The following is a 23,892-nucleotide window of genomic DNA, read 5'->3' on the forward strand; positions in this document are numbered from 1 at the left end:
CAGGTACGGACGTGAGAGTTGGACTGTGAAGAAGGCTGAGCACCGAAGGATTGATGCTTTTGAAGTGTGGTGTTGGAGAAGACTCTTGAGAGTCCCTTGGACTGCAAGGAGATCCAACCAGTCCATCCTAAAGGAGATCAGTCCTGGGTGTTCATTGGAAGGACTGATGTTGAAGCTGAAACTCCAAATTTTGGTCACCTGATGCGAAGAGCTGACTCATTTGAAAAGACCCTGATGTTAGGAAAGATTGAAGGCAGGAGGAGAAGGGGACAACAGAGGATGAGGTGGTTGGATGGCATCACTGACTCAATGGACATGAGTTTGGGTAAACTCCAGGAGTTGGTGATGGACAGGGAGGGCTGTCGTGCTGTCGTTCATGGGGTCTCAAAGAGTTGGACACGACTGAGTGACTGAACTGAACTGAAGTTTCAGTCCAAAGAGCTAGATCACCTTTCATGTCCTTTTAAATCTTAAGATTCAATAAAAAGTGAACCTTTATTACTTCTTTAGTATAAATTAACCCCCATTATTATGAACAATTAAACTACTTTTCATATATACATAAATTATAAGTACCTTATATTAATAGGAAAGTTATGACCAACCTAGATAGCATATTCAAAAGCAGAGACATTACTTTGCCAACAAAGGTCCGTCTAGTCAAGGCTATGGTTTTTCCTGTGGTCATGTATGGATGTGAGAGTTGGACTGTGAAGAAGGCTGAGCACTGAAGAATTGATGCTTTTGAACTGTGGTGTTGGAGAAGACTCTTGAGAGTTCCAACCAGTCCATTCTGAAGGAGATCAGCCCTGGGATTTCTTTGGAGAGAATGATGCTAAAGCTGAAACTCCAGCACTTTGGCCACCTCATGCGAAGAGTTGACTCATTGGAAAAGACTCTGATGATGGGAGGGATTGGGGGCAGGAGGAGAAGGGGACGACAGAGGATGAGATGGCTGGATGGCATCACTGACTCGATGGACGTAAGTCTGAGTGAACTCCGGGAGTTGGTGATGGATAGGGAGGCCTGGCGTGCTGCGATTCATGGGGTCGCAAAGAGTCGGACACAACTGAGCGACTGATCTGATCTGATTTGATATATTAATAGATTGTGCTTATATATATATATATATATATATATATATATGGCTTTACATATTATAGGTTTCTCTTTTCAAATTTTCTACTGAAAACTTTGTGAAAAAAAAAATTCAATGAATAATGTTGAACTTATATGTAAACCAATATTATAATCTTTAGAATTTGCTTTTTATAAAGATTCAAGGAAAAATTAAAGCAGTAGAGATGTGAAACAAACCTGACTGAGGATCCTTCCTGATTTCTCTCCCATCTTTTCTACAAGTTCAAAAATTTGAAAATTCCAGTTACTCATATTTTCTATTAATGAGTCATAATCTTCTATTAAAATCAGATCCTGTGATGCTTCTTGTTCAATCTGTATATGTAGGGGGAAAAAACAAACCAACTTAACCTTACCTTTTATAAATATTGTATCCACAGCTAAATGAGAACACTTAAAAATAAATAAAAAATGGTCAATATTATTTTTTATAACAGTTATTCTTAAATATAAACATGTCTTCTAGGCATCAAAAGACTTACTGGTCATTATACTACTTTTATAAATAAAAATATTTTATTTCCAAAAGACTACACAAATCTAAAATTTATCATTTTCATTTTGGAAGTTAAAGAGATCACGGGATAACAGAGAGAAACTTAGATCCTTATACTGACATTTGTTACTAGGATAACTTCTCAAAAGAAATGGATGGATTTTTTCCCCCTAAAAAGCTTGAATTTTGAAAAAAAAATTAAGAAAAAAATGTCCTATGATTTAGTAGATTATTTTCATTGTTTTTAATGACTGCACATACTTTATTGTCTCAGTTTAACATATATAATGAAAATATTAGCACAGAAAATAATATATTGACTATAAAACTAAAGAAATGTGTTCATTTAAAAGTGAATGCACTCAGTTCTAGGATGATGAATTTTAATGTAATTTTTTTAAATTCAAGGTTTTCCTTTTTTTTTAATTTTTATTTTATATTGGAATATAGTTAATTTTCACTGTTGTGTTAGTTTCAGATGTATGGCAAAGTAATTCAGTTATACATACACATATATCTATTCTTTTTCAGATTCTTACCTCATATAGGTTATTACAGAATATTGAGTCGAGTTCCCTGTGCTATACTTTAGGTCTTTGTTGTTTATTTTATATATAGTAGTCTGTATATGTTAATCCCAAACCCCTCATTTATTTAAAGAAATTTTTCTTTCAGGTGTCACAGCGACTTTTCAGTAAAAACTTTAAGAAAATTATTGTATTAAAAACCTTGTGCTGGGCAAAAAATAATAAACTTAGTACTAACTAATAATATATTTCACCTTAACATAATCATATTGAAAGTTTATCTTTTACATTTGGTTGCTCTTCATTCTGTGCTGCTGCTTTTAGGTGATTTTCACCTTCCCAAAGTAATTTTCTGCCGTCTCTGTTCTCCGTTTCCACTTCTTGTTGAGCTTCGGTAAGGTTGAATGATGCTTTTGAGAAAACGGTATTGTCTTCGCCACCTTTCCAAACATATATAAAGTAATAAACAAGAATAAAACTTGTCCTATATGAACAACTTTATAAGAAAAATTTGTAAAAAATATTCGGATAAATTGAACCATACTGGCATTCAATCTTAGCTGACACAATTAAGTTGTACCTTGCTGGACCATTTGGCGTAGGTACCTTGTGCTCAGGCCATGTTTCACCTGATACAGCTACTCATGGATGAAAGAGATGTGTGAATATTCACTGTAAAAATGAGAAACTGAAAATGGCAGTCCCTCTCAATAGGAATTTTTTTAAAACCAATTTCAAGTAAACAATTTCTAATACTTGAAATTATTTGAGTTTTGGATATGAAAATTCTAAAGTCATAATTATGGATGAGATTAAGGCACATCTAAAAATTAAAACAATGTCATGAATTATTTCTTTACTAATGTCATTAATAATGTTCTTTTCCCCAAATTGCATGGAAATGGGATGTAGCATTGGTAGCTAACAGCATTCATTCATATGCAAAAAAATATTCATACTCATTCTATATGTAATAGATAAACAGGAAACTTTCCCCAAACCCATCAACAGTAAAATAAATAAACTGTAGTGTATTCACACAATTGAACACTGCAGAGCAAAAAGAATAAACTACAATCATAAACATCAATATAGTTTTTAAAAATACAGTATCAAATGAAGGAAGACAGACACAGGTATACTCTGTGATTCTCTTTATGAAAAATTAAAAAACATATCAAAATGATACACATGAATACTGAAAGACAGGATAAACATTATCTTTGGGGGAGCAATTCCTGGAAGCAGGCATGGGAGGAATTTCTGAGGTGCTGGTAATATTTTATGGATCTGGGTGCTGATTATATATGTATATTAGATGTATGAAAATTTACCAAGCCACAAACTTCAGATTTACTTATTTTTCAACATGTAGGGATTTTTTTTAATAAAAGTTTTTTTTTTAAGTGTTTTTCAGAGCACTCATTTGAGTTGACTTTCAGAAAAACTAGGCTTATTTATTCATTTATTTTTATTGAAGTACAGGTGATTTACAAGGTTTGTTAATTTCTGCTGTAAAGCACAGTGATTGTTATTCATATATATATATATATTCTTTACTTTCTTAATTTTTTAAATAAAAAAAAATTTTTTTGGCCCAGCAGCATGCAGGATTTTAGCTCCTCCAAAAGGGATCGAATCTGCAGCCCCTGCAGTGGAAGTACAGCGTCCTAAAACACTGGACTGCCAAGGAAGTCCTGCATTCTTTTACAGTCCTCTTTGCCATTATGATTTACCATAAGACATTGAATATAGTTCTCTGTGCTATTCACCAGGACCTTGTTATTTACCCATTCTATAGAGAATCCTTTGCACATCTGCTAATCCCTACCTCCCACTTCATCTCTACCCCAAACCCCTCCCTCCTGGCAACCAAAAGTCTGTTCTCTATACATGACTATCTAGTTTTAAAACGTTCACATCACCTCAAAAGGGGTTTCCCAGGTGGGGCTAGGTGGTTAAAGAACACGCCTGCCAATGCAGGAGATAGAAGAGATGCGGGTTCGGGAAGATCCCTTGGAGGAGGGCATGGCAACCCACTCTAGTATTCGTGCCTGGAGAATCCCATGGACACTGTAGCCTGGTGGGCTACAGTCAGTCCATGGGGTCATAAAGAGTTGGACACGACTAAAGTGACTTCAAAAAATATCCTCATGCCTATTTACATGCCTTATTCTCAGGCAACTGCTATTCCAATTATTGTCACTATAAATTTGCATTTTCTAGAATTTCATATAAATAGAATCAGTGTTTTATCTTTTTAGTTTGGTTTTCTTCACTTAAAATAATGTTTTAAAATTTATCCACATAGCAGCATATATCAGAAGTTTGTTCTTTTTTTGTTAATTAGAATCCTACAATATTTATTCAGTTACAAGTTGATGAACATTTGGGTCATTTCCAGTTTAGCACTGTCATGAATAAAGATGTCATAAGCAGACACAATCCTGTCTTTTGAGTGCTCTTATTTTTTCTGAGTAAATTATTATCCTTGTTAGTGCTGGGTAATATGGAAAATTTATGTCTTATTTTTCTGTTGGTTTGTGTTTTGGTTTTTTTTTTTTTTTTGGCTGCACCACACAGCATGCGGTATCTTAGTTTCCCGATCAGGGATCAAACCTGTGAACCTCTGGACCACCAGGGAAGTCTCTATGTCTAACTTTTAAAGAAACTGTCAAAATGTTTCCCGAAGAGGGTTTATTTTAACATTTTATATCTCCATCAGCAATGTACAAGGTTCCAATTTCTCTGCATTTTTGCCAACACATGGCATTGTCTATCTTTTTGATCATGCCTGTTCTAGTTTACTGGTATCTCAATATAATACTAATTTGCATTTCCCTAATGACGTTAATCATTTTTTCATGTATTTACTACCCGTTCTCTATATCCTTCATATCCTTCACCAAAAGTCTTTCAACACAAAATATAAAATCTTTTGCTTGTGTTTTAATTGAGTTAGTTGATTTCTTACTATTGAGCTTTAAAAATTATATATCACAGATATAAGACCTTTATCAGATGTATAACTGCAAATTTTTCTCCCAATCTGTGGTTTGTCTTTCATTTTGTTACTGGTATCTTTTGAAGTGGAAATAAGTTTTGAAACCAGGTAGTATCAGTCCTCCAAATTTGTTGTTTTTCCAAATTGTTTTGACTTTTAGGTCATTTGTATTTCCATGTAAATTTTAACACCAACTTGTCGATTTCTACTTAAAAAAAAAAAAAGCCTTGTGGAATTTGATCAGAATTCAGATGAATTTATAGATCAATTTGGAAGAACAGCCCTGTTGAAAGTACTGTTTTTTCCAATCTGTTTGCTATTGCAATGTCTCTCAATTTATTTAGACTTTAATTTTTCTCAACAATCTTTTATAAATCTATTTTTGTGTTACATTTATTCTAACTTTATTCTTTTTGATACTATTGTAAGTGGAATTTTTTTGTAATTTTATTTATTTTTGGCTGCATTGGTTCTTCGTTGCTAAGTGCCTCTGGTTTTGGAGTGTGGGGGCTACTCTCTCTAGTTGCAGCGCATGATCTTCTCATTGAAGTGGCTTCTCTTGCTTCAGTAGCTGTGGCACGTGGGCTTAGCTTCCCTGTGGCATGTGGGATCCTCCTGGACCGGGCACTGAACCTGTGTACCCCTCACTGGCCAGGGAATTCCCGTGGTGTAGTTGTAAAGAATCTGCCTGGAATTCAGGAGACCCAGGTTTGATCTCTGGGTTGGGAGGATCCCCTGGAGGAGAAAATGGCAACCCACTCCAGTATTCTTGCCTGGAAAATTCCATGGATAGAGGAGTCTGTAGGGCTACAGTCCATGGGGTTACAAAGAGTTGGACACAACTGAGCACGCACATACACACACCCTCACTGGCAGGTGGACGGACACACCCACACCACCCACACACACACACACCCTCAGTGGCAGGTGGAGTCTTGACCACTGGACCAATAGGGAAGTCCTAGAAAGGTTTTCTTAATTTCAGTTTATGAGGGTTCATTTCTGGTATATAGAAATACAGTTGATTTTGTACATGATTTTGTCTCTTGTGACTCTGTGTGTGTGTGTGTGTGTATTCTTTGGAATTTTTTAACAAATGATCTGTGAATAAGAAGAGTTTTATTTATTTCCATTCAGGATTTCCTAATCTTTTTATCTTTCTAGAAATTTTCCTGGCTAGAACCTCCAGTACTATACTGAATAGAAGTGTTTAAAGCAAAAATCTTTCTTTTATTCTTGATCCTAGTGGGAAAGCATCAGTCTTTTTCCAGGAAGGATGATGTTAAACTTGTGTTTCTTTCAAAGATGCCCTTAATCAGGTTGACGAACTTTCCTAATACTATGTGTTTTCATCATGAAAGAGTGTTGGATTTTGTCAAATGTTTTTTGTGCATCTATTTAATTATCATGTGACTTCCCCCCCTCTTTATGGGGCGTATTACATTAATTAGTTTTCAAATGCTATACCACCCCTGCATTCCTGGTATAAATACCAATGTCATGAATATGACATTTTATATGCTGCAAGATTCAGTGTGCTAGTATTTTGCTAAGGATATTGGCAATGTTAGTCTCTAGTTGTCTTGTCTTGTGATGCTTTTGTCTGGTTATGGTGTCAGAATAATTCTGGTTTTATTTATAGAATGAGTTGGGAAGTTTGCCCTACTGTTTTTGGAAGTATGTGAAGGATTGGTCTTCTTTGTTGTTGTTTTTTAATCTTTTAAAATGTAAACCCCCAAAACTATTATATTGTATACTACGGAAGGGTGAGTTTCAAAGTACGGGAAGAGACTGATATTCACCTGTAACCCCTGAAAGAGCCCATCTATTTCTGGTTTACCTTTATTCTTAAGATGCAGTACTGCAGAGTTCACCAAGTTAATCCTGTCATGGCAGCCTTTCAACTCGAATCTTTATCTCCGTAGTCCCACGAAGCTACCAAAAGGGACTGTTTGTTCTATCAGTACTGGCCCCTCTGGAAGCAGCAAACACCTTTTGGTAGCCCCAAACTCGAGACTCATTTCCTTAGTCTCTATTCTCCTCCAGGTCTTACACTGGATATTCTGAGGAGCCTATGAGTTCTTCAGTGGCTTCAAGCAGATTGTTGTTGCTAATATTAATAGTTTGTAACTTTTCTAGCCACCTTCAGGAGGTATGTTGCTCTGAGTTACCTAGTTAACTATTACTGGATGCTTGAGTCATCAGTGTTTTAAAATTATAAAACAACTATAATTTTATCACCAACAATATTCCTTTTTTGAGGGTACGTTTCAGAATGATATAACTGACTAAATTTTAAAACAACTTGTTTGTGTAATTATTAAAATGTATGCAAACCCGAGCTTACATAATGCAATTTAAATTTCAATGTTAATATAATTTCACTATTTATGAAGCCTAACCGTAACATAAGACTATGTTAATTTATACAGCACATTTTTACCCTTCAAAATACTTTCACCATCTATTATTTATAATTTGCTAATAACTCCTCTGTAAAGTAGACAAAACATTGTAATCTTCGTTTTAAAGATGGATATCTTAACTCATTTATTCATTTTAAAAACAATGTTAAGATTGTTCTTAAAGTTAAAGACATATGACTTTTGCAGTCTCACCTGACTTTTCCCTGTGGCAGTCTGTACCAGACTCTGGTTCAGATGCTGAATCATATTTCAGTATTTGATGTCCACAGCTTGTAAAATAAAACAGGTAAATATGTATATATGACAAATGAGACAATTTTTGTTTTTATCTAAATACAGTCAGAAAATCTGTTTCTTTTTAAACTGTAAGATCCCAACTGCAAAATACCCTAATATTACAATCTCTCTATAAACTTAATAGGCTTTATCCTAGAAAACATCTTTGTCCCTGTGAAGGAAATAACATATTTTGAAAGTAACCCTGGGATTGGAGGTAAACACCATCGTAAAAGCAGAAATGAAAATGAACACCAAATGAACTGGTTACTGTAAGTAAGTACTAAATTAGTGCATAAAATTATTAGTACTAAAATAATTTTCATACATTTACTGATATCTTATGATGGATAAAATACCATTATATTTCCCCTTAGATGGAGATCATTTAGCTGGGAAATGAATAATAGCAGTGAAATGAAAAAAAAATTGTTTAGAATAAAAACTACTAGATGAAGAAAAGGATATAGTATTAATCATCTAGTTATAATACAGAACTAGAAAACTAGGAGTACTTTATTAAAATAACCTATATTTTGAAACCATAAACATCTGGGAAACTTACCTGTTACATAAATTGCTATCAGAATTTCTAAGCTGCTGATAAAAATCTGGTGAATTGGGTGTACTGCTCAGAGATTTGTGTAAAATGACAGGTGGTTTAGTAAGAAATTCAGCAGTATCAGGAAATTCTATAGGTGATCGGTTAGCTGGAGAGCCAGCAGACACTGGTCCATGACTGGGTGAATTCATGCTTGGTAAACCACCTTAAAAATTGAAAGAGAAGAAAGAGATATTATGTATGCATGTATCTGTTTATTGTCTATGTTTGGGTACTTATAAGGAGCATTCCCCTTCTTTAAAGAAAGCAAAGCATTTACAATTAAATGATAAAACTACATTTCTACATGGAGCTATCATCAAGACATTCTACGAATTCCGGCAGAATATAGACTATATTTGTTATCATCAATGACCGTGGAATAAGCACCCTGTGGCAGGATGACACATAATAGTAAATACTAAGAGTACGAGGAAAACGTACATAATAATGATAATAACGTGTGTACACGATAATGTGTGGCACAGATTTTCCTAATCCATATTGATCTTCATCTGTCACATTTTGTGTCCCTACCAGCCTGATTATCCATTTTTACCATCTTTACTGTATTGTTTCAATACAATAAAATTCATTTTTATTTTGGAAACAGAGTTCTTAGTAGCACTAAGCAAGCTGAGCATGATAAAATTATATGAGTATATGATAAAATTATATAAACACAACAGCAGATCCCTTAAATAAAATCTACATCTTTCCGAGCTTGTTCATTCATTCAACAAGTATTTGAGAGCCTATTATATGCTGGAAAATGTGCTGGGTTTCACAGCAGAGAAAAAGATGCCATCCCTACAGTGTTCAACAAACCTAAAAAAGGCTAGTGGAAAATACAAACAAGTGCTAAGTGAGTGCTAAAATAAGAGGGAAAAAGTGCTTCAGAAATACATCCTTAATCCTGTTGATTTATTCAAGAGCCTTTGCTAGGTGCCTTGAACTAAGGGTGTATCTGGAGAAGTGTAGGTAGATTTAAAACTTTATTTCAAAAAAAAAGATTCAAGTAAAGTGAGAATCAGAGAAGAAAGCAAATAACAGTTATTAAGGTATCATGGTATTTTCAGACACAGTTACAGATGTGTGTGATGGTTAATTTTGTGTGTCAACTTGGCTGGGCTATCATGCACAGTTGTTTGGTTAAAATCTAGTCTAGATGTTGCTGTGAAGGTATTTTTCAGATGTGATTATCACTAGACTGAATAAAGCAGATAACCCATTGCTATGTGGGTTGGCCCCATTCAATGTGTTGAAGGCCTTAAGAAAAAAAAACTGAGCCCCTCCAGAGAGGAAGGAATTTTGCTTTCAGATTGCCTTCAGAGTCAAGACTGCAATACTGACTCCTGCTACAATTTCCAGGTTGGCAGCCTACCCTAATAGTTTTGGACCTGGCAATCTGCCAAGCCAATGCCCATCCATCAGTCAATCACTGTCCCCCTCTCCAATATATGTGTGTGTATGTATGGCTATATACACATGCACAAACATCCTGTTCTGTTTTCTGGAAAACCCTGACAAATACAATGTGTGTTCTTTTATTTAATCTTCATAATAAGCCTGTGAATTAAACAGCACTTGCATTTTACATATGCAGGGCTGCCGCTGCTGTTCCATCAAACTGACCTGTTCAGAGGCTCCTGTGATTTCATATAATGTTAGGGCTGAAAAAAAGATTTTTATAAATAATCTAGTCAAACACTTAAATGTTTCAGAAGAAGAAACTGAGGACTAGAGAGGGGAACTATCTTGCCTGCCAAAATAATGTTAGTTATTAACTGGAGACTAAAGTTCCAATTTTCAGCATTCTTTTCTCTAATTATACTGCTGCTGCTGCTAAGTTGCTTCAGTCGTGTCCAACTCTGTGCGACTCCATAGACAGCAGCCCACGAGGCTCCGCCATCCCTGGGATTCTCCTAGTCAGTGTCCAAAACTCTGACAAACAGGCTGAGAAGAATAAAGGATAAACTAATTTTAGGGTAGAAATTTGATATAATGTACAAAAGCTTTTGAGGAGGACAGAATGGTACTGAAAACCCTTAGCAACCCTTAAGAAATACTTTCTACAATACAGAGTCACCATTTTTATTCTAAACCTTTTAAACTGTGAAATATACAGAAAACTTATAACAGGAATGCTCACCACTCAGGCTAAAATATAAAACATGGCCAGAGATCAGAAACCCATGTCCAGTATCTAATTCTCAGTCCTTTCATTAAAGGAAAGCATTACTTTGACATTAGGGTACTGTTTTTCTTGTCTTTCTTTATATTTGTACCACATATATATCTCTTTAACAATTTAGATTAGTTTTGCACTTTCTTTGAACTTTGTAAATGGAATCAGGCAGTATAAATGCTTTTATGCCTTGCTTACTTTACTCAACATTTTTAAAAGATATTTCACATGTTCACTCATTTTGAATGACATATAAAATTGTATGTATGAATATAGCACAATTTTATTTCTCTATTCAAGTACTGAACTGCCAAATTGTCTTCCAAAGTAACGGTAGCATTTTACTTTCCCATCAGTGATGTATGAGTGTTCCTGCTTCTGAATATTTTTCCAATTCTTGTTAAACTGCCTTGAGAATTATAGACACCATAGTGGGTGTGAAGTCATGGTTCACTGTGGTTTTGATTTGCATTTCCCTAATGACTAATAATGCTGAGTATCTTTTCATGTGGGTAAGGGCCACTGGTATAACTCCTCTGGAGAAACATCTATTCAAATCTTTCACCAATTTTTTAGTGAGATCATTTGTGTTTTTATTACTGAGTTGTAAGATGTCTTCTGAAAGACTCTGGCCACCTGATGCGAAGAACTGACTCACTGGAAAAGACCCTGATGCTGAGAAAGATCAAAGGAGGGAGGAGAAGGGGACAACAGAGGATGAGATGGTTGGATGGCATCACCGACTCAATGGACATGAGTTTGAGCAAGCTCTGAGAGTTGGTGATGGACAGAGAAGCCTGGCATGCTGCAGCCCATGGGGTTGCAAAGAGTCGGACATGCCTGAGCAACTGAACTGAAGACATCTTTGTCTATTCTGAATACACAAGTTCATTTTCAAATTATAATTTGCAAATATTTTCTCCCATCTTATGGATTGTCTTCTCACTTTCTTTAGGTGTCTTTTGAAGTGCAAATGTTTTTAATTTTAATGAATTCCTATTATAAATTTTTTTCATTCATGCACTGTACTTTTGGTGTCATATCTAAGAATATCCAAAGTCACAAAGATTTTCTCTTATGTTTTCTTTTACAAGTTTTATGGTTTCATACTTACATTTGAGTTTATGAGCATTTTAGGTTAATTTTTGAGTATGATGACAGGTATGGTTCAAATTCACTCTTTTTCATATGTGTATCTATCTGTCCAGGTGTCCCAGCATCATTTATTAAAAACACTCTTCCTTCCCCACTGGATTACTGTGGCACGCTGGCTGAAAATCAGTTGACCGTGTAAGGGTTTATTTCTGGACTCTCAATTCTACTCCATTGATTTGGAATATCCTTAGGCCAGTGTCACTGTCAATCAGTGTCTTGATAACCACAGCTTGGTAGCAAGTTTAAATTTATAAGTGTGAATGAATCTCCATTTTTTTTTTCTTTTTTACTAAAGATTGTTTTGGCTACTCTGGGTCCCTTGAATTCTGACATGAATTTTAGGATCAGCTTGTCAAATTTCTGCAAAGAAGCCAGCACAGATTTTGTTAAGGATTGTACTAAGTTTAGAACAATTTGAGGACTATTGCCCTCTTAACACCACCAAGTCTTCTGATCCATGAATATGGGATATCTTTCCATTTATCTGGGAATTCCCTGACAGGACTGCACACGTCCACTGCTGGGGGCTCAGGTTCAGTCTCTGGATGAGGAACTAAGATCCCACATGCCGTGCAGTACCAACAACAAAATCATATTTGGGTCTTCTTTAATTTCAACGTTTTATAGTTTTCAGTGTAAAAGTCTTGCACTGTTTTGCTAAATTTATCCCAAAGCATTTTATTCTTTTTGATGCTAACTTTAAATGGAATTCTTAATTTCAGTTTTGCACTGTTCATTGCTAGTATATAGAAATGTAACTGATTTTTGCATACAGATTTTGTATCCTGCCACACTGATTAATTTGTCTATTTGTTGTAATAGGTTTTAAGGAATTTCTTAGGATTTATAAATATAGGATGATGTTGTCTGCAAATAGTTTTACATCTTCCTTTCATTTGTTTTTACCTAAACTTCTCAGGGTAGACCTCTAACCCAATATTGAGTAGAAGTGATGACTATTTTATAATTATTTAAATTATTTTATAATTTTATCATATAATTTCTAGTTCTTTAAATTCGTTCTTTAGTGAGATATTGTTGTCATACTCTTCTTACTTTATGGTTTCCTTAAGTTCTTTAAAGATATAATGGTAGCAAATTCAAAGCCACTGCTAAATCCAAACTCCAAGCTCACTCAGGGAAATTCTGTTGGCTGTTTTTCATTGTCTACATGGCAAAAAATTCCTGTTTCTTTGCATGCTTCATAATTTTTTTTTATTGAAAACTGGACATTTTAGATACTATACTGTAACAATTCTAGTATCAGATCTCTCCCACCCTCAAGGTTTATGTGGCTTGTTTTGTATTTGTTCATTTTATTTCTGACTATTCATTGAGTGATCTCCTGAACTCATAATGTAGATTTTTTTTCACTGAGGTGTGTAGCCACTGAGTGCTCTGATGCCTTTTTTCCCCCTTTCCTCTTTGATTTATGCTTGACTTCTTAGAGTCACCCGTGGGTCAGTATGATTTAGTTGAGACAGAAAATTTCTTTAAATGTCTTGCCTATGTGTCGTCATCTATTGATGAGAATATGTTTGAAAAGTTACAACTTCAAATTTCCAGGCAGTTTGCAAAACAGCTTTAGCTTTTACTTCCTGCTTGTGCAGCACTTCAAGGTCAGCTACAGGTGGAGCCACCAGGGCCTTCTCCTTTCACAGATCTTTCCTGAGCATGTGCACAGCCCTGAAAATGTGCTCAGCCTAGTAGATCTTCAGGAATATACCAGAGCTTTTCACTTTCCTGTGGTCATCTAGTGTCCAGGATTTCCTTTTAAATTTCCAGTCAGTTCTTGTTTGCCTCAGTTGATATCACAGCTTTACCCACTCAAAATGTTACTGGCAGAGGGTGTGGGTGTTTTTTGTTGCTGTTATTTTTCTGAAGAGCTGAGCTCTCAGTCAAATGAATTATCCACAACAACCTGGGAACAAGGACTTTTTCCAGTGAGTTTGGACAAAACATTTACTGTACTCTCAGGTTGTTGCTTTTAATGCAGTTTTTAAAGAGGGCAGACTCTAATGACTGCAAAGCTAGTGGCTTTTAGCTGTAGTACCACCGAGCTGGGGAGAGAGGGTTTGGGAACTGCTTTCAATTAAATTGTCACAGAACCCAATGCCTCACCAAGGTTCAGTAGTTAGTTTCTCTTGTACAGATGATTTCTAGTGTGTTCTCTGGCCTTTGTTAACTTCCAAAATTCTGCAACAGTTTAGTTTTTTGCTCCTATTTTTGTCCCTGGTGGCTCAGATGGTAAAGAATCTATCTGCAGTGCAGGAGACCCAGGTTTGATTCCTGGGTCAGGAAGATCCCCTAGAGGAGGGCATGGCAACCCACTCCAGTATTCTTGCTTGGAGAATTCCATGGACAGAGGAGCCTGGTGGGCTACAGTCCATGGGGTAGCAAAGAGCTGGACACGACTGAGCAACTAACACTTTTTTTATTTGACTGTCACACTGGATATTACAATGTACATCTTTGAAGTATTAGTTTCTTTTAAGTTTCTTTTAAGAACTTTTTAGTACTTTTCAATCACTGCTAGTATATCCAATGTACCCCTTTCCCCACCCTTTATGCCATTGTTTCCATATACTTCTTTATACATTATGCAAACTGCAGGGAGTCATTGTTTTCATGCACCCACATATTTAGGCTTCCCAGTGCTTTTCATTCATTCCTGCAGATCCATGCTTCAATGTGGATCACTTTCCTCCTTCCTAAAGAACTTTCTTTGCTAAATTCTCAGTAGTGCACATCTACAAGCAATACATTTTACCTTTTTTTGTATAAAAAAACTTGTTATTTCACCTTAAATTTTAAAGGATATCTTCACTGGATAAAGAATTTCAGGTTGGCAATTTTTGTTTTTGCAATACTTTAAATATGCCATTTCATCATCTTTGGTGACTATAGTTAATAATACTGTATTGTGTATTTGAAAGTTAAGAGAATAGATCTTGAAAGTTCTCATCACAAGAAAAAAACTTGTAACTATGGTGACAGATGTTAAGTAGACTCATTATGGTGATCATTTTATAGTATATACAAACATCAAATCATTTTGTTGTACACCTAAAACAATATGTCAATTAACAGCCCCCACCTTACCCCCAAAGATTCTATTAAGGGTGGCTTATTAGGATATATCTTCCCTGATGGCTCAAATGGTAAAGCGTCTGCCTACAATGCGGGAGACCCAGGTTTGATTCCTGGTCAGGAAGATCCTCTGGAGAAGGAAATGGCAACCCACTCCAGTACTCTTGCTTGGAAAATCCCACAGATGGAGGAGCCTGGTTACAGTCCATGGGGTCGCAAAGAGTTGGACACAAATGAGCGACTTTGCTTTCACTTTGCTTTGTTTTGGTTTATTAGGATATAGGATACAGTCAGGATTTTTCCTACTCTCATATTAAGTTTTTTTTTTCTCCCTCTACAATGACCATGCTACAAAAGAATGCCCTTTACTGAGGGTTTTCCTTTGTTCTTTGTCTACAACTATTCAGGTTAAATAGTTCTATATTTTATCCCTGAATCCTTAGTGTCTAACAAAGTTCCTGATACATAGTATATGTTCAAAAATTAACGAATGAGCAAATTGTCAACTAATAGCCAACCCAAACTGCTTAGTTTTATGTTAACTCAGAACACATAAAATGGTATTCAAAATTAGCTATGAATGTTGTTCTTCAGTTGCTAAGTCGTGTCCGACTCTTTGCGACCCCGTGAACTGCAGCACACCACGCTTTCCTGTCCTTCACTATCTCCCAGAGTTTGCTCAAGCTCATGTACATTGAGTCAGTGATGCCATCCAACCATCTCATCTATGAATAGGTAATTAAAACCCTGTTCTCAGCTAAGAATAGTTTCTGTTCGTATCTGAGAAAATATATTCTCAGCTATTAATAGGTAATGAAAAGTTTGCACTACCATATAGTTTGAGACCTCCCATATTTAAGTCACAAAGAATGATTTCTTACCAGCTCTTCTTAGACCTACATGGTGAGTTAACGATACAGATGATGACCTTTGCTTCGGGACTGTCAGTAGATTTGAACTAAAAGGCCCATTTAGATAGCATCCTTGACTAAAAGGGAAAGATAACAGGTTAAGATTTTTAAAAACATGAAAAATTCATTTTTTCCTTATGGTCTTCAATTCATTAGCAAATATCTGCTTATACATCCAGAGTAAACCAGGCACCAGCAAACTTTTCTGTAAAGAACCGAGTAGTAACTACTTTGGACTTTGCAGGCCATAAGGTCTCTGCAATTACTCAATTCTGCCACTGCGGTATAAAAACAGCCTTAACCAATGATAAACAAATGAGTATAATCATGGTTTTCAATATAATTTTATTGACAAAAAAACAGGTATGGGCCTCATTAGATCCATAGGCTGTAATTTGCTGAACCCTGGAAAGAAGCAGGTTATCCGTATCACTGGATTTCACCAGTGACTGGTGAAATACACTTCAGAGTCAAAGATTTCTGATTCAATAGGTCTGGGAAAAGGTCACAGATTGGCATGTCTGACAAGTGCTTAGGTGGTCCAGGGACCTCACTGACAATTACTGACCTAAAACATACAGTTTTTCACCATCTTCTGCTCCCCTTCTGCACAGATAATTGATTGCCCATTAACACAGTCATATCCTGTAACTGAAATATTTATTGTAGGTTTTAGGGTTCTTATGAAGAAATTAAATATAGGTGAGCAATCACAGTATACCAATTGATATATAAAATGCATTTTAAGATTACATATTTTAAAGCCCTTGGCCGAGGGCCATACATATAGTACTTCCTTTCTTAGATATTCACTAGCCTGTTTTCTTCTGTTAGTCAACGCTGATGTGGGCAATTTGCCACAGGATTAAGAACAAATCTCGAGTCTTTATTTTTCACTCAACATTTTGTTAGTATAGGCTGAGTTCTCAGTAAGCTTCCCCCTCCCTCCAACTCCATTTTTTGTGTACTCCCATACCCTTACTCAAGAAAGATCTATTTTTCTGTGACCTTAGAGGTTTTTGTCCATGTCTGTTACTATATATATCCATACCATATTACAGTTTCAGTGTTCACAGATTCTTATGCCTCACTAACTTGTGAATTCCTTTCAGGGGCCATAAGATACACCTCTTCATTCAGTTGTGGATACAGCACAGTCAGTGCCTGGTAAAGGTGTTCAGGAGACATTACTGGATTAAATGAATGATCTTGTCTTTAGATTGCTATTCTCACTTTTCAAGAGAACAGATCTTTTCTCTCTCCAGTTCTGAGTGAACGGACTCTTTCGCTAACTCCTGCTTTGGGGCTTTCTTTGGGCCTTTTTCTCTAAATCTAGTTTGTCTTATAATCTTATGAGAGAAAAAAATTCTGGATAACAAACAGAAGGCTTGTAAAAACAGTTGGCAACCAATTTATCAACAGAAAAATTTTCGTGAATAAAAATTATAAAAATAATAGCACTATTTTAAATATTACGTATCATCCATTATTTTAGGTAATTTGCATACTTCATCTCTTTTAGTCATCTGAACCACTTTGTTATTAGATAAGAAACCTGAGGCTTTGAGAGGCTTAGTATTGTGTTAAGCTAAAATTCACAGTGGCAGAGATAAAATTCAACTTCAAATTTCTCTGACTCTTAAATTTTTCTGACTCTGAAGTGTATGCTCTTTCCACAAGACAATTCTGATGTTATTTTTGTGTGTTTCTCCATCTGTTAAAATTAGAGGTTTAGAATAAAGAACTTCTACGATAACATCTAGCCTCTGCTGCTGCTGCTGCTAAGTCGCTTCAGTAGTGTCCGACTCTGTGTGACCCCCATAGATGGCCTCCTACAAGGCTCCTCTGACCCTGGGATTCTCCAAGCAAGAACACTGGAGTGGGTTGCCATTTCCTTCTCCACTAGATTTTGTAATTTTTTTGCTCAAGCTAATAGTAATAATAATTTGTTCACAGCGTTTAAAAAAGAGTCAGTATGTACATAATAACACTCAATAAACTCATCTCCCTACCAGTGTGCAATCATTCTTTGTATTTGAATATTCATTGCCTTCAAAAGGAGTGGGAGAGATGGGGAAAGAAGAGTAGCAATGCCACCCAGGGCAATATTCAAACAGAACAATCTGTGTACTCTACCAACACCTACTTCCTTATTAATATTCAAAACAAAGACAGGTTTTTCTCCTTCACAGAAGAGCCTTGAAGCACACTCCCTAGTCTTCTACCTGAACGGGGGGCGAGGAGGGGGTGTCTTCTAGTAATTAAAATGGTTAGTTGTTTAGAATTGAGAAGTATAGGTCAAATTACAGGTTTTCAGCTCAGTTCCATAATCATCCCATTAATTCTTTGCCTAAAACCAGATAAATATTTACTGTAATAAGATATATAAAACAATACTGAAGAAAATAGAGGGCAAGATAGGCTAGGAGTCCCAGTGATTATTAATAGTTGGCAGGAAGATGATTAAAGTCAGAATTACATTGCAAGAGATGTCAAATGTTATGGTCATAGAGTTAAACCATATATTAACAGCTGATTTCTAAGACAATCAATGCAAATTACCTTGACAAGGTTTATATCACTTCATGTATTATTATTTTTTAAGTAGCTGTAAAAACTTGTTGGCTGTACAATGTCCAGATTTTGCAGAGTCATTATCTTAAGAACTGAGTGGGATGACACCAGTTAGCTGTCTTGAATCTCTGCAGTTCAAATAGGGTCCAGGCTTTAGTATAATTCGCTAATAAATTATGAGACACATAATTGAGAAGCTGGTTCCCAAGTACATTATTTAGGGGACATACTATTGCCAGGCAACATTATTAGGTTTAATTAAAGAGCACTTTCCATGATGAACGATGAATCAGAATAGGTTAAAGGCAAGCCTCTTTCTTTGGTGTGGGAGTACCTACAGCTGATAGCCCTCAAAGTTTTGGTATGGGATTTGCCTGTGTTTCCCCAGGGAAAATCTGTTCAAAGGAAATGGGCTGTGAGCTCTGAATTTGTACCGTCTGTCCACAGGGAGGGTCTGGGTCCCAGCAGTCCATGGACAACAGTTCAGCCAAGCTTTCAACTCTAGATACTAACGCTGTGCCTGGATAATTCAACTGTCAGCTAACTCAAAACATAAATTCAACCTTGCTGGAATTTCCTGACCAGCAAAACTTCATCCTACGTCTGAAACTGAAGCAGAAAACAGTATCCAGTGTCATGTGGATAGCATACTCCTGCAGGATACTTGTTAAGCAGCTTTTTATCTTCAAAGATCTAATGTAATCCCAAACTCTTCACAGTAGTCCAGCAGGTCTCAGAAGGGTCGTAATGTCTAAAACAGGTAGGAAATGAAAATTTCCATGAAAGAGCAAAGAAAATGTGTTAAGGAGACTCAGAGGCAAAACAGATTACTTTTCCTTAGAGAACAAAGGAGGGGGTGTCAGGGTGTTACTCTGTAGCTGTGACATCTGAGCCCAGTCTTTAAGGACACACAGAAGTAAGGGTGAGAGGTCTATTCTAGGTAGAGGGGCACACATGTGCACAAACAGAGGGAATATCAAACAGTTTAACTTGCCTGGAGTTTCAGATAAATGAAAGTGATACTGGAGTTATTCTAGTGTTAAAAAGTAATGGCCTTCTTAATTAACCTCTCAAGTCCTCTCCGAGATGAACAGTGGCAAGAAGAATAGGTAACACAGCGGCTGTTCAACTAGAACTACCTCTTCTTATGTTTTTCCTAGTATACCTATCACAAAGTTTATAATACTTCTTTTTTTTTCTCCAGGCAAAGCATTAAAAAAAAAAAAAAGCAAAATTAAGTCCTATATTACACTTTACACAAATAAGGCAGCTAAAAAGTATAATTCAGCTTAATTTTCTAAGGGAGTGAAACTAAAAAAGTTTTATGAGAAAACTTTAATGAAGTTTCCTCTTCAAGGAAGTGTCTTCTTTAAGGAAGACTCTAACACAACTTATGTGCCTGTTATTTTCATGTAGAGAGCTCCCCAAACCATTTTTCTACTCCTCTTTGAGGGACTGCTCATCTATCTCTGTTTAATTTTTCTAAGTAAGGGTGTAGCTTTGTCATGAGGGATTAACAGAATTTCAAATCTCAGGCTAGGAATTGGGACAGTATTCTACAGGCACGATAAAGGTTCAAAAACTTAATGATTAGAAGAAACAATATAATTACAATTTTGTTTAAGGACAATTTGTGGTGGAAGGTAGAAGATGGATTGGGTAGTGAAGAATATTAGAAATGGGAAGGATAATTCAACAGCCCACATAAGCAATAATGAAAGCATGAAATAATGTAGGCAAAGTGATAAAGGGAAAAGGGAACAGAATGGTAACAAGCTTTGGAGATTAGACGTGACAGCTGTTATCTGTAGAGTAAGGCAACAGGATGTAAAGACAACACCAAGGTTTTCTAGGTAGATCAGTTTTGTAAGCAACCACAAAACGAGAGGATTACAGCCAGCACTGTGCCAGGAAATGAGGACAGAATAACAGTAACAGAGGGAAAAGCAGCCGGAGAGATGAGAAATGAGGTTTCAGACACAGTTTCAGGGAACAAGAGGTTCAATATTTACATCATGTTGAAATCATGGGCAGGGTCATTTAAAATCATAGAGAAGCTTATGATCAGAATGTAGAGCTACATTCATATCAAAACCAGGAAATGTGCTCTCCATTCTGGAGCACTCTAATAAATTTGAAACAAATGCCTCATGAGTTCAGTCACAAGCCTGTTAGTTCTGTGCTTCTAAAACCTGAAGGTCCCCAAACAAAACGTCACCATACATTAAAGATCTATAGCTATGCGGTCTAATACGGTTGCCGTTTGGGTCTGTATGACAGCTGAGTATGGCTCTTTGTATTTTAACTAATTAAAATCAAATCAACTTTAAATTAAGTTCCTTAGTCATGATAGACACATTTCAAGTGATCAACAGACACACATACCTGGCGGCAACCAAACTGGACACACAGCTATAAAACATTCCCATCGTGACATCTCTACTGGACAGCACTGATCCAGAGACTCGAATTTCAAAAGGAAGAGGCTTGTAAATGCTTCACATGTTCCCCTATGTTCAAAGTACACTTAGAGATTCATTACAGAGCAGCTTCAGCTTCTGCACCCTAGAAAAATTCCTTCTAACCTCGCCTCTTTAAAGGAGATGTTTCATAATACCACCAATTACTTTATACTTTAAAGTTCTAAATCTTTTATGAGGCATAATAATTTTGTTCTAATGAATATTAAGTAAATATATTGAATCTGCCTGCATTTACCTTTAATTCTGAGATATGTTCCTATAAAAATTAGTTTTCCTTGGACCATGTTTCTATTTTATTATCGATTATGTGGAGGCAGTAGGATAAAAATAACCTTAACTCAATGTATCAGACATTTAATTTTAAAAGCGTTGCTGTTACGTCAGTGTGACGGAAAGATGAAAAAATAGAATCATTTTCATCATTCTTTCTTAAACTCAAAACTGTTCTCAAGATGATGTCTCCCAGGGTTAAGAAATACCTGTCGTATTTTCAGTTCCTAACGTCATTTATTTCGTCATATCCTGCTTCCGTTATAAAAAAAACAAACAAACAAACAACAGCAACAAAAACTATTATCATGTTTAAGCTCTGGGCAAGCTTTGGACCAAAGCTCATTTTCCTGTGACGTTCTCTTCACACTTGAATCCATTCTTGTTTTATATATCATTTCACTGTTTTTCTTTTACAAAAATGCAGTTTCATTTAGTTGAACGTATTGCAGAAGATTCAAATTAATAAATCACAGAAGAATCTGGAAAATTACAATTCTCTGATATTTCATATATAAAATGCTAATACAGTTGAACAGAAATAGCTCTGATCCAACACTGCCACCTACTGTTTCAAATGTGTAACTACACAGATCAAGTTATTAAAGACCAACACATGCTCAGTCCTAAAAGAATGGTTTAATAGGAAATTTACATTGATTACAATTTTATTAACTATGGTTATATAACTGACTACATAGACGCCTATAACTCACACAGGAGATAAATATCTGTCCTGGCCATTAAAAGGCAAAGTACCGAATCCTTTGTTTGCAGAGTAAATGGATATGCTTACATTCAGAAGATCAGGTCCTGCTATCTCCCAGCCTCACCTGGCTGTAGTTACCAACGCACTTCCTTTGCAGGATAAGCACTGCTTAGTTCCAGATAAATCCTCAACAGGATACGGAATGTATTAGTAGTCTTAATTCCCCAGTAGGAAAGGGCTTGAAAGTGTCCTGCTACCGATATACTTCACGTCTGAGGCAGCATCTGGGGTGAACCTTGGGGGTGCTCCTGCTTTCACAAGTCAGAAACTATTGACCGACATGAAAACTCAGCCGTGGATGATGACTGCCTCTAACTTGGCCACCTCTACCGTGGCTTTCCCAGTTTCACATCTAAAACCGATTCTCGTTTTCTTACACTGCCTCCCTGGTTCATGTTCTTAGGTCTCCAGCATGCTTTGTACCCAACTTGCCTGTTTTGGGTGGAGAAGGCAGATTACCTTCTTTTTAAGGATCAGTTTCTCTACCAGGCCACGTTACAAACCATGCTGTCCTATACCTAAAACATTTCCAGGGTTCCTTTAGGCTTTCAGAATTATTTCACACTTCATTCACAGAAACAGAGTGGCTGTAAGAGATTCAGGCTTCTTGAAAACGCTCTGGGATTTTACCTTAAAATGCCAAATTCTTGGTGAGGCCGTTTGCCATTATTGCGTTCCCACCTTGGAGAAGTCTGGTCGATAGGTGGCAGACCTGAGGTTCCCGAGCTCCTCCTCAGATGTGGGGTTGGTAAACTATTCCTACTGTTCAGCCCCTGTTGAATAATTTAACAGTGGTTAAAATTGTTACCCTTTAACATACTGTAAATGTGATGCTAAAGATGGTACATGAAAATATCAGTACAAAGTACAACTAATCCTTGAACAACTTGGGAGTTAGGGGCACCAATATCCTTCATGCAGTTGAATATCCAGGTGTCATTTACAGCGGGCCCTCCCTACATGTTCTTCCTCCATATCTGAGATTCTACATCCATGGATTCCACCAACCGCAGATGGTGTAGAACTGTAGTATTTACTACTGAAAAAGATACTGCACACAAGCGGGCCCACACAGTTCAAACCCACGTCATTCAGGGAGCAACTGTACATTTTTAGCATGTATAGGAGAAGCAGAATGAATATGTTTTACTCCAAATATCACATTCTATACTGCTCTTTTATTTACCTTCCTCCTATTTAAAAATTGGTTTCTGAATTCCTGATAGTTTAACCAAAATTTTTTTCTTTTGTACATTTTATTCATAATTTTATGAGAAATAAGCAACTGACAATTTTAAAAGTAGATGTACCCTGAAAAAACTACTTTTAGAGGCCAAGCTTAGAACCGGGGATGAGCCCTATTTCCTAAATCTTTTGTATTTTAAGTACAATGCTAATGTACATAGAGGCTAAACTGCAGAGTTCTGAGCTTCTGAATTAATGACTACATTAAATTCAGAACACCTTTCACATTAAGAATATTTATCCTAATTTTTGAAAATATTCTCTGGTTAATCCAAATGTTAACCCAGAATATTCCATTTTTGACCACTCTGAATAGGTTTTTTAGTGAAATTGACATAAAACCGTTTCTGCTTCTTATGAATTTCCCCTATGAGCGGACATGAAACCATCTCAGAGAGATAAATATGTCTTATATTTAAGTTTTCCCAAGGATGTTGATTTTATAAAGATTCAGTGTTAGTTACATTTACACTGAAAAAAATGTTTACGTAACATGTTAGTTACATTTACATTGAAAAAGTTGTTTATGTACCATCCTTTCTGACTATAATTTAGGTCCATATAATCTTTCTTAGTTCTTATCATGCATATAAGACATTTACTTTAAATCATCTCTTCTAAGTCCCTTTTCTTTACTTTTTTCATAAATGCTTTTGCTCTTTTAAGTAACACCAGGCTTTTTATATTCTTTTCCAAAGCAGAGATAAAGTAGATATGAAATTTAAGTAAGAAGTTAA

At 36.1% G+C, this 23,892-nt stretch overlaps 1 protein-coding gene across 1 annotated transcript in view; it reads right to left on the bottom strand.

The window, feature by feature from the left end:
* The window catches only part of PDE3B (phosphodiesterase 3B, cGMP-inhibited), a 168,641-nt gene that overhangs the window by 29,444 nt on the left and 115,305 nt on the right, over positions 1 to 23,892 (bottom strand). Inside the window, exons 4-9 of the mRNA XM_010830572.1 lie at positions 22,541 to 22,683; positions 15,785 to 15,891; positions 8,435 to 8,636; positions 7,786 to 7,862; positions 2,452 to 2,603; positions 1,318 to 1,455 (exon numbers count right to left, since the gene is read on the bottom strand). Coding sequence (XP_010828874.1) covers positions 1,318 to 1,455; positions 2,452 to 2,603; positions 7,786 to 7,862; positions 8,435 to 8,636; positions 15,785 to 15,891; positions 22,541 to 22,683 — 819 coding nt within the window. The remainder of the gene's footprint in view (positions 1 to 1,317; positions 1,456 to 2,451; positions 2,604 to 7,785; positions 7,863 to 8,434; positions 8,637 to 15,784; positions 15,892 to 22,540; positions 22,684 to 23,892) is intronic.

This window comes from Bison bison, unplaced genomic scaffold (genome assembly GCF_000754665.1).
Source record: "Bison bison bison isolate TAMUID 2011002044 unplaced genomic scaffold, Bison_UMD1.0 scf7180017864518, whole genome shotgun sequence".
Classification (NCBI taxonomy): domain Eukaryota; kingdom Metazoa; phylum Chordata; class Mammalia; order Artiodactyla; family Bovidae; genus Bison; species Bison bison.